Genomic DNA, 13,009 nt, shown 5'->3' with positions numbered 1-13,009 from the left:
GTGTGTTTTTGCATGTGTTGGGGGGATGGAAAGAGCTCTTTTTTTTTTTTCGCTCAAACACCAAATTTTAAAACTTATTTCTTGCCATGCTATTGTGTAAAGGCTCTATTATCTTCTGTTGAACACGCCGACAGTGCCCCCAATGAATTATTTTAACAAATTAAGAATGAATTACCAATGACTGTGGTAATGCGCATCACAAATTGGCAAGTTTACAGCAGGACCATCTGTATGTTCTCCCCGTGAAATGAAGCGCTCGATCGCCACCCGGCAATAAATGGCCCCTCTTAAACGGCTTCATTCATTTATTGCTGTGAGTCATCTAAAGAAGAGGCGACTACTTTTGGTAATGTACAAAAGTTTTATTATTGAAGAGGGAGTTGCAATTACTTGAAGGTGTTAAAAGTCAGTTCTTTGGCTGGTAGTAAACATGCCAGCGGGTTGCTTTTTTTGAGGATCCTGTAAGCTAAATCTCTCTTAAATGTTATTGTATGTATGTGTGTTCTGTTCACGATTGAGTTGCTTTGCCCCCTTCCATTCCATGCTCTTCGTGCTACCGTGGACAGCTACATTTTTAATTGGCAACAATTGTTCACTTTTGAAATTTACTTGAGAATGTCGATTATTTTGGAATCTATGAAACAGTACTGTAAAATAAGGCCATCTTGATTTCCCTTTGTAAAGGATGAAGACTCTTGACTGCCTTTTGTGGCTGCATTTGATTGCATTCTCTCATTTAGTACAGAGCAAATATCACGGCAACTTACCTAATTGATGTATGGAAGGTAAAATAATGTGTGCTAAACATAACATCCATCCATCCATTTTCTGAGCCGCTTCTCCTCACTAAGGTCTCGTGTATGCTGGAGCCTATCCCAGCTAACTGCAGGCAGGAGGCGGGGTACACCCTGAACTGGTTGCCGGCCAATCGCAGGGCACATACAAACGCACTCATATTCACACCTACGGACAATTTAATAAGAGTCTTCAATCAACCTAGCATGCATGTTTTTGGGATGTGGGAGGAAAGCGGAGTGCCCGGAGAAAAGCCACGCAGGCACGGGGAGAACACGCAAACTCCGCACAGGCGGGGCCGGGGATTGAACGCCGGACCTCAGAACTGTGAGGCAGACGCTCTAACCGGTCGTCCGCCGTGCTAAACATTCATCATGTTTTGTTTTCCTTTGTACTCAATCCAACAAGACGACAGGACACCATGTGAAGAAAATAAAAAGTGCTTTGCATGCACCACATTGGAATCTATTGTTACTCAAATCTGCGGACCGCTTGCCAAAAATGTCTGTAGGGGCTCCTGAAATTAACCATTTACATGCCATGCGGGGGCTTCACGAATGGGCAAATATCTGAGGGAGCTCCTGTAATAGTCGGCTGAATAATGACACTGAAAATCACGCGAATGTTTCATTGGTAATCTCCGTACTTTAGGTATATCTCTAGATTAGCTAACCTTATCAAAGCACTATGCTAACCACACAGTGAAATGTACTTTTATCATCATTCATGTTGTTTTTTTTTTTGCAAACGTAAAGTATTGCTGACCATTCTCTCTTCAATCGCACCATTAATGCATGCCCATAGAATGAGAAATAGGCATGTGCGTACAGTATTTCTGGTGCATGTGTCCATTTTATCTTCAGCAAAAACAAAAATGTGAAAATATACAGTATTTTCAGAGCATCCACCCATTTTCTACAGGGTTTGTCCTCATGAGGGCCTTTTGAGTTTGGGGCTGTAACAAAAAAATTAAATTGTGGAATTGCAGTGCCAAAAGAAATGGAGGAAAAGGTAGTGGTATGTATTGTTTCTCGATGCACTGTATATGCGCCACAACTCTTGTTTAACATTTTTGTTGTTGTTTGGATGAATGAACAAACGGGGATCAAAACAATTCCACTCACACTTTTGCGCTTGAGTGGATGAAGTATATCTCATATTCGTCCTTCCTTTAAGTTCTGAAGCGCTTACCTTGAAGCTTTAACTCAAATACAAAAAAATATTGCAAATGAATGCAATAAAAAAAATGCCCCCCCCCTCCCCCACCCCTATTTAAGCAATGTTTTAAAGCATTGCTTGCCGTGTTGTATCCCAGACAAAGGCAGTGTTTCAAGGGCATATCGTGTCCATGTCCAGTAGTAAATCCTCGTCAGTCAATCAAAATCATGAGCAACATTGGCTTCTGGGTCACGTGACCATTTTGGCATCTTTGCCGAGCGGGCAACGGTGGGCGGAGCTACTTGAGTCCTGGCCATCCTCTCTCCCCGCAGGAGGCCTCACCAGTGAAGGACAGGGGCGAGGGAGCGTAGAGGTCAGAGTCTGTGTCAGATTCACCCTCCGCTAGGAATGGCCTCACCTTGGCACAGAGCGGAGGTGGAGCTCCGCCTTCAGTCCCGGCCGCGGACCCGCCTCCGCCGCCACCGGATTCCGGAAAGAAAGACGGCCCGAAGAAGTCCTCCTTGGCCTGAGAGATGCTGAAGCCGCTGAAGGAGCGCTCCAGCTCCTCGTGGTCCACGGACGGAATGGAGAGGGACGTGTCGCTCTCAGCGTTGGCGGCATCCTGCGGACGACGCCTCTGCCTCCGGTGGCGTCTCCTGCTCAGGGAGCCGCTCTCTTGGCTGGAACGGTCATGGAGCGGAGCTGGCGGAGGGGGGAGGCGGAACAGTCGGGGGGAATCGCCGACGGGCGAGGGGGTATTGGCCACGCTGCTGTTCCAGGCCGGCTGGCTGACGGGGTGCTGCAGCTGATGCTGCCACGAGGTAGAAGGCCGACTGTTACTACCAGAGGCGGAACCCGCCGATCCCGCCGCACGCTCCATCGATAAAGGGTCTTTCTGCTCTAAAGACCCATCGGCGCACAAGACGTCCGCGGCTGAGAATGCCTTCATCTCCTGTTCCTGCTTGACCATCTCCTCCTTCTCCTTGCTCCCCTCTGGGCTGTGGTAAGGCGGCGCAGGATAAAGTTCTTTGGAGTTAAAAAAGGCCTCTGTCTCAGAGCGAGGGATGCCCATGCGTCGAATATACACATGGACCAGAAAATCCAGCTTTCCGTCCATGCAGACTACCTGCGGGCGGAAGGAAAGCACACAAAACCAGGATGGATTTGGAGAAACACACCAGGAGAACCACGGATCCATCCAACCAGAGCTGCCGTCCTCACCTGTTTCTCAACTTTGAGCAGACGTCCCATCATGCTTGGGTCCTCTGCGGCCTCCGCCTCAACCTTTGAACCTTTACCCACTATTTGGTCAACTCTAGCAACAGAAAGTGTCAGATCTGAGTTTACAAATGCTATTCAGTTTTGCTACATACAGTAAGTAAGGTAAAAAGGTAATTTGTGGATTTTCTGGTCTAAACGATAATATTGTGGTAAACCCTAGTGTTTAGTTTTAACAGTGCGGCTTTGAGACTATTTCATGGCTGTTCTAAAACACATATCTACTCATATACCTCATTTTACTGTGAAATAATTTATAATAACTAACGATATGAAACACTTATATATAAATGCGATGAGTTGCCCCAAACCTGAAAATGCTTACTTTTGATTGGACAGCAACAATGGCTATACAAATTTTTTTTTGTAAAGCATTATGGTGTTGAGTGGACCTCTGCTCGTGTTTGTTAACAGAAAACTCCACACAGACTACCTTCGAAAAAGACAGCGTGAGTCCCTTTTACACCGTAATTATGTGAAAACAACATTCATTTTGATGATTTCATGCCAACAATGAATAAACACATACAAACAACTTGAAACTACAGTGGAACCTCTAAATTCAGATAACCCTATAGTCGTACAATCCGTAATTCAGCGCAATTCAAAATTCAAACAACCCGACAAAGGTGCTTTGCTTTTTATTGTGATGTCACTGTACCAGTAAAGGTGAAAATTAATTTACTCCAGTAGAGGGAAATGCTCGTTCCTGACTGCACAGTATAATATCGCTAAAGCATTAAGTTATTAATCATAAAAGAAGACTATAATTTACACTGCAAAATTAGCTGTTTACGCTTAATGTGAAGACACGGACCTTGCAAACAGTAATGTCACAATGCACATTTTCCACTTCGTCATCAAAAGCTGACAACGCAAATTTTGTTGTTGTTTATTGACTAGGATACTGTAACAATATAATATTAACTAATGTATATCCTTCTACACTCTGACCAAATGATGAGCTATTATATTTTAACTTGATCTAGTTGTATTAAGCAGTGGTCAACGTAATTTAAAATGAAAATGTTGTGGAAAATTAACTTTTGAATTACCGTGATTTCTCGTGTATGTGCACCCATGTATAATACGAACACCCAAAGTTGACCTCAAAATTCTGGAAAACACCTCTACCTATGTTTAAAGGATTTTTTACAATGCATGATTTTGCTTCTACCCATATAATTAAAATGAAGTATTATCTGTATTTTGTTAGTTTTTCCTCAAAGAATTACTCTGTAGTTATGCACTTTTTTTTATTTACTTGCTCTTATTTTTAAATTCACAGCCCTACTTTTATTTAGTAAATTAGAAAAAACACCGTTGTGCTCATATGTTTGATTACCCCGGCAGAATTTGTAAGATGGGTACAATTCTTGAAAGAAAACACGAAGGACCAGACGAAACACGTTTAATTTGATTTTAATGGGATTCAAATGAAACGGTCAAGCATTTCAGAAAAGCATTCTCATTCAACAATACATAACCATAAAGAAATTGATGATGGTTGTTGTTCAGTCATCAGTCATATTTAAAAAAATATATATATATTTCACAAATTCTGCCAGTGTATGTCAATTTATGAGCACAACTATACATATATGCAGTCATACGTCCCCCTGTCATATTGGAATGAAAGTGTAGGCCACACCTTTTTATAACCACTAGGTGGCGGTAGCATTTGGGAATGAAAGTGTGCATCTTATTCCTAACCACTAGATGGCGGCATACATTTATAAAATGTGAATGTTTTTTCCCCTATACCTATGTATAATGCGCACTATTGACTTTTGATAATTTTTGGGGGGGGAACAAAATGCACATTATACACAAGAAATTACAGTACTTGTATACAAATAATTGTGTCTCTGGAGTGCCTACCCACCCATTAATACCCATTAAGCCGACCAAGAAAGCCTCCTCAAAACAGGCTAATTTCAGGAAAAATGAACAAAATGGGTTGTGTTCAGTGTTCTCTAACTTTTGATCCTTTGAGTATTTTGAGAAAATCATGTCAGAGGAACGCTATTAAGACCCCTAGAAACTGATTTAAATTGTGGAAAAGGCGATGATTGTCGAGTCTACTTTGATTGACGGTTGACCTCATTGATATTTTTTTCAGTAACTTGTCACTGTGCTGTGCACGCTTTTGCCTCCAAACACGTTTGTTCCCTCACTTTTTGCTATCCTTGGTCGCACTAATCGTTATTGCGCAGCGGTAACGATACATCGGCAAGTCGGTTCAACCCCTAACTGGTGTCAGTTTTAACCTAGAACAGATTTAAAAAAATAAAAAATAAAAAAAATTTTAAAAAAGAGTTTCTAAACACAAATAAATTGGATTTTGACTAGCATTGCAGAAGTAATTGCTGCACCTTTGAGGTTCCACTGTGTCTGAAAATGAAGTGAGCATTTCCAAAAGAGTAATGTGCTGTTCTCAGATGTGCATGCATAACATATACTGTACAGTCCAGGGTTTTACCAGTCTCCATTCGATATGAAGTGATGAATGAGAGAATAGGCTCCAGCCCCAAAATGCAACACTGCATGCAACATGTTCTTACAAGAATTTGGTAGGAAATTGTACCAAAACATAATGACTATAAACTGAGTTTTTTTTTCTTGGAACAAGATTGTTCTGTTGAGCAAGCTTCAAAAAAAAAAAAAAAGAAGTGAGAGTGCAACACACTCAACTCACAAATATGGCAGACATGCTGCACTGAAAACACCAGCAATTCCCATGATTCACCTTTCCTATGCACCACACCCCAATATTTTTTTTTACATTGTTTGTTTGAATTATTAAAAACCTTGGAATTTGGAAACTGAGCATTTTTCAAAGATTCAAAATGAACTTTTCAAGCAACCTATTTTTGTGCATCACTATTTGTACAGTATCCTGCTAAATGAATGTGAGAACATGCTCTTGCATACTTGTGATTTCATGCGTCATTACCATTTAATCCAGATGGTGGGGGGCGGGGGGGCTACTGTTATCTGTCTGTCCAGTTTGACATTAAGCAAAAGGACCCTCATCTGAGTGAGGCCACGTCACATGACTCAACATTGCCTTGATTTGAGTGCATATTAACCTTAGTTTGTGTCTGCACGCATTCCCTCACAGAATGAAACATCCAGGTGGCTTGAACTCAAAAGAGGGTCCTTCCGTCAAAACTATTAAGAAAAGTTAGCATGTACTGTAGCTGCTTCGACACTGAGGACAGTTCTTGCAAAATGGTCACTTTGGAGGTGCAAGTCTCTTGCCCTAACCTCGGACCTTCAGTGGACTTCTTATGGCGAGGTGTTGATGGGGGAGGGGCCCCAACAATCATATCTATCCTGGCAAAGCACACAGAGACGATATGAGCGCAATGCAGAAATGAAGCAACGTGGCAAATCCCCGCTTTCAACCTATTCCGTGTTTTCCTGTTGGAATACATTGAATGTAGTGTTCACGTTAGATCTTTTGCGGACAAAAACATGAGATCGTGCGCAGGAAAGGCTGGCACCACAAACAACAACACGTTGCAATCGGAGCTTCTAGTGAGTGAATTGTACGTTTTACAATGTCACTCATGACAAAGAACTGAATACAACACATGTGGCTGATCAATGAAACGGGCGAAATGGCTTACGTGCACATGTGTGTATCCAGCAACCTGGTCCATATCAAATAATCATCACCAGGATTTTAGAAGAAGATATTCACTAAATCTACTAGAAGAATCTACATTTCATACTGTACATAGCATAACCCGAGTGACGCGTGTGTTGTGCGCATTCTTCATGGAGACATTCAGGCTCTGTCATGTGAGAATTATTAGGGTTGCCCTGTACGGTGAACGTGTGCTTGCCTGGATTGCAGGTTCTTAATGCGGGTCAGCATGTCCAGGTGGCCTGCAGAGTACTGCTCGATCACATCCATGACATCATATGGTCGAAGGCTCTCCTTGAATCTTCTCTTTGACACCAGGAACGTCATGATGCTGAGGGAAGATACATAATTCACTCTTAAATGTGATACTCACCCTCCCAAAATTTTGTGAAGCAATTCTTTTCATTTTGGCGGTAAATGAAAATTAATTATTGGAGGGGGGGGGGGATGATTTATCTTGGTCTCATTTTTCTATATGACAAAAACCTGGCATTTCAACAGTTAAGGGTAGACTTCTATACTTAACAAATTAACTTATTTACCTACCTGCCTACCAACTTACTTAAATACCAGCAATAAAAATAGCCACTTTTAATATATTCCAATGTGCCCTACCGAGCTACAAAGCTACCTACCTACAGTAATTACCCCCCGCCCCATTCGTTGCAATAGGCTACTGTAAATTACGTACTAGTACCCAAGCAACCTATCTGCCGACCATCCGACATACCTTCCGAGTAAAAAAGTACAAACTTAGAGTCCCTACTAGGGGTTGTATTGTACGCCAAAAATCAAGGTTCAAATCATGGTTTTAAGATCACGGCTCAGTTCACATTCGATGCTGTAAGGCAAGGGTGTCAAACTCATTTTTGTCGCGGGCCACGCTGTGGTTACGGTTTCCCTCAGAGGGCCGTTATGACTGTGAAACCATACAAATCTTTAATTGCCTCATCATATTTACACACGAAATGTAGGAACTAGTTTTGACAATATCTTCTTCTTCTTCTTCTTCTTTGCCTTTCGGCTTGTCCCGTTAGGGGTCGCCACAGCGCGTCATCCTTTTCCATGAGAGCCTATCTCCTGCATCCTCCTCTCGAACACCAACTGCCATCATGTCTTCCCTCACGACATCCATCAACCTTCTCTTTGGTCTTCCTCTAGCTCTCTTGCCTGGCAGCTCCATCCTCATCATCCTTCTACCAATATACTCACTCTCTCTCCTCTGGACGTGTCCAAACCGTTGAAGTCTGCTCTCTCTAACTTTGTCTCCAAAACATCGAACCTTGGCTGTCCCTCTGATGAGCTCATTTCTAATTTTATCCAACCTGGTCACTCCGAGAGCGAACCTCAACATCTTCATTTCCGCCACCTCCAGCTCTGCTTCCTGTTTTCTCTTCAGTGCCACTGTCTCTAATCCATACATCATGAAAGTTTTGACAATATGACAATTTGAAATGTTGGTACAGATTTGAACAAGAATCATGTGTGTTGACACACATGATTTTGCCTTTGCGGGCCACATAAAATCATGTGGCGGGGCCGGACCTGGCCCCCCGGCCTTGAGTTTGACACCCCCTGTGCTGTAAGGGAACGAAATGCAAAACGCACAAGGGATCTTTTGTGTAAACAGAAACAACTCTAATGACATTCAAAATGAGACTGTATTGTACTGCGACAAGCAAGATGAGCTCAAAGTACACTGAATTTGTATTTAACAGGGTTAAATCAATCATGACGTGTTAAAAGAAATCGAACGTATGTACTTGTGTACGATTTCAAACGATACACATGAGAACAACATTATCACACGGATCTCGGTACGACTATCATTTTCCTGCGACAAATATCAAGAAAGTTACAACCGGTGAAAATGTACCAATTTCTGTGTGGGTTGAGATTTAAGTGTGATTTGTGGGTGTGAATCCGAGTTTAAAACTTCTCATTGCTTTCTTCATCTTTACCCTATTTTCAAAACAACACAGCATAATTGGAAAGCTTGGTAAGAGAAACGGACGACATACTAATGATTAAATGAATGAAATGACGTTTTCTACGTCATCGGTATTGTTGTATAGCGGTCAGGCGAGTACCGTGTGGTTTTAGCGTGTTTAATGGTCTCAGGTTGAAGGAATTCAAAGCGGCCCTTGCATCCTTCGATTGTTCTGTATGAAAAAAGCTTGGTCACCCGCGCACTAGAACAATAACTCAACAAACAGTCTGATGTTTATGGTTAAAAAGACAGGAACGCTGAACAAATGTTCAATTCAAACAAAGATACACTGTAAAAATAACGCTACCGTGAAAATAGTATGTAACACTTCCTACAGATTACAGAATGCTAAGAATATTTTCACGGATGACGCTAACAGAGCAGAGGAGACGTTAACGTGAGCTCTTACCAGATTGCTCGTATCGCAACCCTTAACCCTGGCGGCAATTCTTGAGCGAGAAATTCACAGTGACAACTCTTGTCGTCGCCAACGTCCTCTCCTGGAAAGCTCGCCTCTACAGAACAAAGACAAGGACACTTTGAAGGGGGGAAAAAAAAAAGAAGCTTACTTTGGCCCGCTAGTGAGCTGCATCAAGAGAAGATGCAAAGAAAAGCTGTTGCTTTTGTCTTTGACAGAGAAAAGTATGATCAGTGACCAATAGTGACTCCGTTGCAACATGCTGCCAATTTTGTTTGTCTTGAGTTTGTTGTCACATTTCCGTCGGGCCAATTCTACATTACTCGTGCACTCACTGTAGTTGTCTCGCCACGCTGCACCATTTGCATATCTGTTGTTGACCGATACTGGCCACTCATGCCAGGGTAGCATCTGCAACATTTGCACAATCGACATTGTCCCAGATTATCGCGCTACTCGTCACTTTAAACCGCATACACTCCTTGAGGTCTCGCCGGCCTTTGCACGATGGTCATTGCACCGGCCGGACTATTGCAATATTAGTCATTGGAACTGCTCTAAGTGCTAGAGGACTCTGCATCTGTTTGCACAATTGTCAAAAAATAAGAATAATAATTTGTACCGGCATTACCAGATAACCATCAACCCTTTATTGCTCAGTGACTGTTTTTTTGTCAATGTCTTTATGTCTCGAAAGTGTTCTCTGTCAATAGACTGTCTGTTGTCGTACTAGAGCGGTTCCAACTACCGGAGACAAATTCCTTGTGTGTTTTTTGGACATACTTGGCAAATAAAGATGATTCTGATTCTGATAGCACATTTGTTGGCTTTGTGAAACAGAATCAAATCAGTGCAGAATTAAAGGACAGTACGGATGGTGGGAAGCTTTGTTGAAACCTTTGACAAGTACGTTGAGTAATCATTAAATCCAGTTGAGCCAGGTGCCATTTTGATGGTTTTCACAGCAGTCAGGCAAAGGTCTCGAGACTTGACTGCTGTTGACAGATGCTCGGAAGGAAAGTGAGGACTCTTCATGCAACATGGCGACTGGGGCAATTTGGAGACATTTCCCCGATTATGGTGACACCACTTGACTTGAACCCACTGTTAACCTACTTAACGAACTACCGGTGACAATTTGTTCACTTCATCCAGCAAATTTGTGATCCCGGGGGGAAGAAAGGAAAATATCATAGGAGTTCATGTCAAGTGAAAAAAAAAATAATCTCTGCACATTTCAGCATGCATGTTTTTCAAATAAATCAAGCTTGTCTTGTCGACTACGCCCATATACTGTAAGCCAACCAGAAATATCCCAATTTCTTACTTATTAAACCTTCAATTGCTGCAAGGAGAGAGAAAGCAGAGACATGGAAAACAACAGTTCATTATGGATTCTAGTAAGAATGTCAGTGACAGACAAACTGTTTTGAGTGGTTCTTGGATCGTTACTAAACATATGTCATTTATCACGGACCTTTTTTGATACTATTTTGTTTGGTATTATTTTATTTCTGTGCCTTGAAATACAAGGTGAATTCATTTCCTGACCACGCTCGTAACGCAAACGATTTGTATCTCAAATCGTTTCCCCCCCATTGAAATCAATAGAAACCTGTAAGGCCTTATAAGGTTGACCCTACGAACATGAGACATTGAAAAATCCAGGGGGTCTAAGTTCTTTGTGAATTGACGTGCACGCGAGTTCCTTTACCCTCTGAGTTTTGGCGCGAGGCGCTGCCCCGGACTCTGAAAGCATGCTTGGGCCCTCGGTTCTTCTCTGCAAAGCTCCAGCTCTTGCGGACCTTGCCGGGGCTCACCTCGGCACCATCTTCTGGCCCAGGGGACTGGTCCTTCCCTTTGGCCAGCGGAGCCTTGGAAGGACTCGGGAACACCTTATCCTTCAGGCTTGCCTTCCGACTAGGAGGATCAAGTCATGAAATGGTTAGCCGTTGTGAAAATCATTTCACGGCATCCCTATACAAAGTACGTTTTTGTTTTTTTTGTTTTTATCTTATTGCTTGTTTCGATGTAAAACGTATCACATTGGCGTGACGCTTACCTCAAGAGTACCTACAGCGGTGGAAGCCATGTCCATATAGGAACATAGTCGAGCATTCAGCAGGTCAGGCAAGCAGCAGGAAGCTACAAGCAAGCATGCACTGGAAGCAACGTGACATCTCAAAAGGATGAGCTGGGCTTTCTCTTTCTATGTGCAAAATGACAACACAAATCATGCAAGAAAGAAAGAAATGATCATACTCGATGTCCCTTGTGAAAAGAAGCCAAAAAGAATCAGTCAGAAGATAATCAACAGTGGCAAAAAGGCAGCAAGCGAATGAAAGAAATATACTTGATTAAAGGAATATGAAATACATTTGCGTTGATCGGCCAGTAAACAAAATGTTTCTTTGGGTTTATTTGAAGAGAACACCTCTAATGCTGCAAAATAAAACAATCCCTTTGCAATCTATCATTCTTTTTTGGTCGATATTGAAATATGAGCTGCTTTTTGCTCCAGGCTACACTTTCTCTTTCAACTCCCCTGCAAATGTCAGCTTTACAGATGCCACATCTGCTTTGCAGGCAGTGCGTCATTGTTATCGCCCAATATTTCCCCATTTTTATGACAGAAAGATGCCTGAAAAAAGTCATGATACCTCAAACAGTACTATCGGATTGGGAGACAATGATGAGGAATTAGAACGTGCATTTATTAATTAATTAATGTATTTTGTTTACAATTTATTCACCCCCTAGCTTTTTTTTGTCTCTATCTGCTAACTACTGGAACTGGTGAAAATTAACTCCAGGATGTCACCATATAATCTAAAATGAAACCAGCTATTTTTGCATGACCCACACTCATCACATCTACAAAAAAAAAAAATAATAATAATAATAAAATAAAAATGACCTTGTGTTGAAGCCGGGATTGGAACTGAGGTGCAGGAGGTGACACACAGACTTGCAGTGCAGTAGGTAGTATCTGTGCAATAACTATACCTAAAAGTTGTCGGACAGCAAGCGCAAAGTCTGTCTTTGTGTGCGTTCTCACTGGAGCAGTAGAGGAGACACAAACAAAGCAGTGGATATTGTGCCCAAAACAGCAGTTTGGGCTCCACTCTCTTTGCAATGACACTTTATTGTAATCATCAAGCATCGAATGACATTTTCAGACATTTCGATTTCGCTCAAATGCCTGCAGTCACAATAAAGCGTTGACGCTGTCAACGAGTGCATGTGTCTTTTGTCAAAATACAGTGTGGGGAAGGAGAGGGGGGGAAAAATGAACAAGCGACGCATTGAAAAGTGTTCAAAGATCACTTTTTCCTGTGGCGATGTTGAACTGTCAAAAATCAACTTATTGATGAAATGTATAAGGAAGCTGTGAGCATTCATCCCTAAGTATTACATACTATGCAAATGCAGCATGGCCATTCTTGAAGGAGGCCTTTGAAACTCACTCACTCACTCACTCACTCACTCACTCACTCACTCACTCACTCACTCACTCACTCACTCACTCACTCACTCACTCACTCACTCACTCACTCACTCACTCACTCACTCACTCACTCACTCACTCACTCACTCACTCACTCACTCACTCACTCACTCACTCACTCACTCACTCACTCACTCACTCACTCACTCACTCACTCACTCACTCACTCACTCACTCACTCACTCACTCACTCACTCACTCACTCAC

The 13,009-nt window shown here is 42.2% G+C and overlaps 1 protein-coding gene across 8 annotated transcripts in view; it reads right to left on the bottom strand.

Moving 5' to 3' along the window:
• Positions 1 to 17: 17 nt before the first annotated feature.
• The window catches only part of kcnq2a (potassium voltage-gated channel, KQT-like subfamily, member 2a), a 30,938-nt gene continuing 17,946 nt past the window's right edge, over positions 18 to 13,009 (bottom strand). The window contains exons 11-17 of one of the 8 annotated variants that reach the window (XM_061767729.1): positions 12,301 to 12,351; positions 11,009 to 11,214; positions 9,286 to 9,391; positions 7,086 to 7,217; positions 6,502 to 6,570; positions 3,175 to 3,268; positions 18 to 3,079 (exon numbers count right to left, since the gene is read on the bottom strand). In XM_061767729.1, the coding sequence (XP_061623713.1) occupies positions 2,252 to 3,079; positions 3,175 to 3,268; positions 6,502 to 6,570; positions 7,086 to 7,217; positions 9,286 to 9,391; positions 11,009 to 11,214; positions 12,301 to 12,351 (1,486 nt within the window). In that variant the 3' untranslated portion in view covers positions 18 to 2,251. The other 7 variants (XM_061767737.1, XM_061767674.1, XM_061767684.1 and 4 more) reach the window with 7 other exon arrangements.

The sequence above is a fragment of the Phyllopteryx taeniolatus genome, chromosome 1, assembly GCF_024500385.1.
Source record: "Phyllopteryx taeniolatus isolate TA_2022b chromosome 1, UOR_Ptae_1.2, whole genome shotgun sequence".
NCBI lineage: Eukaryota > Metazoa > Chordata > Actinopteri > Syngnathiformes > Syngnathidae > Phyllopteryx > Phyllopteryx taeniolatus.
This window is presented reverse-complemented; position numbering and strand designations above follow the sequence as displayed.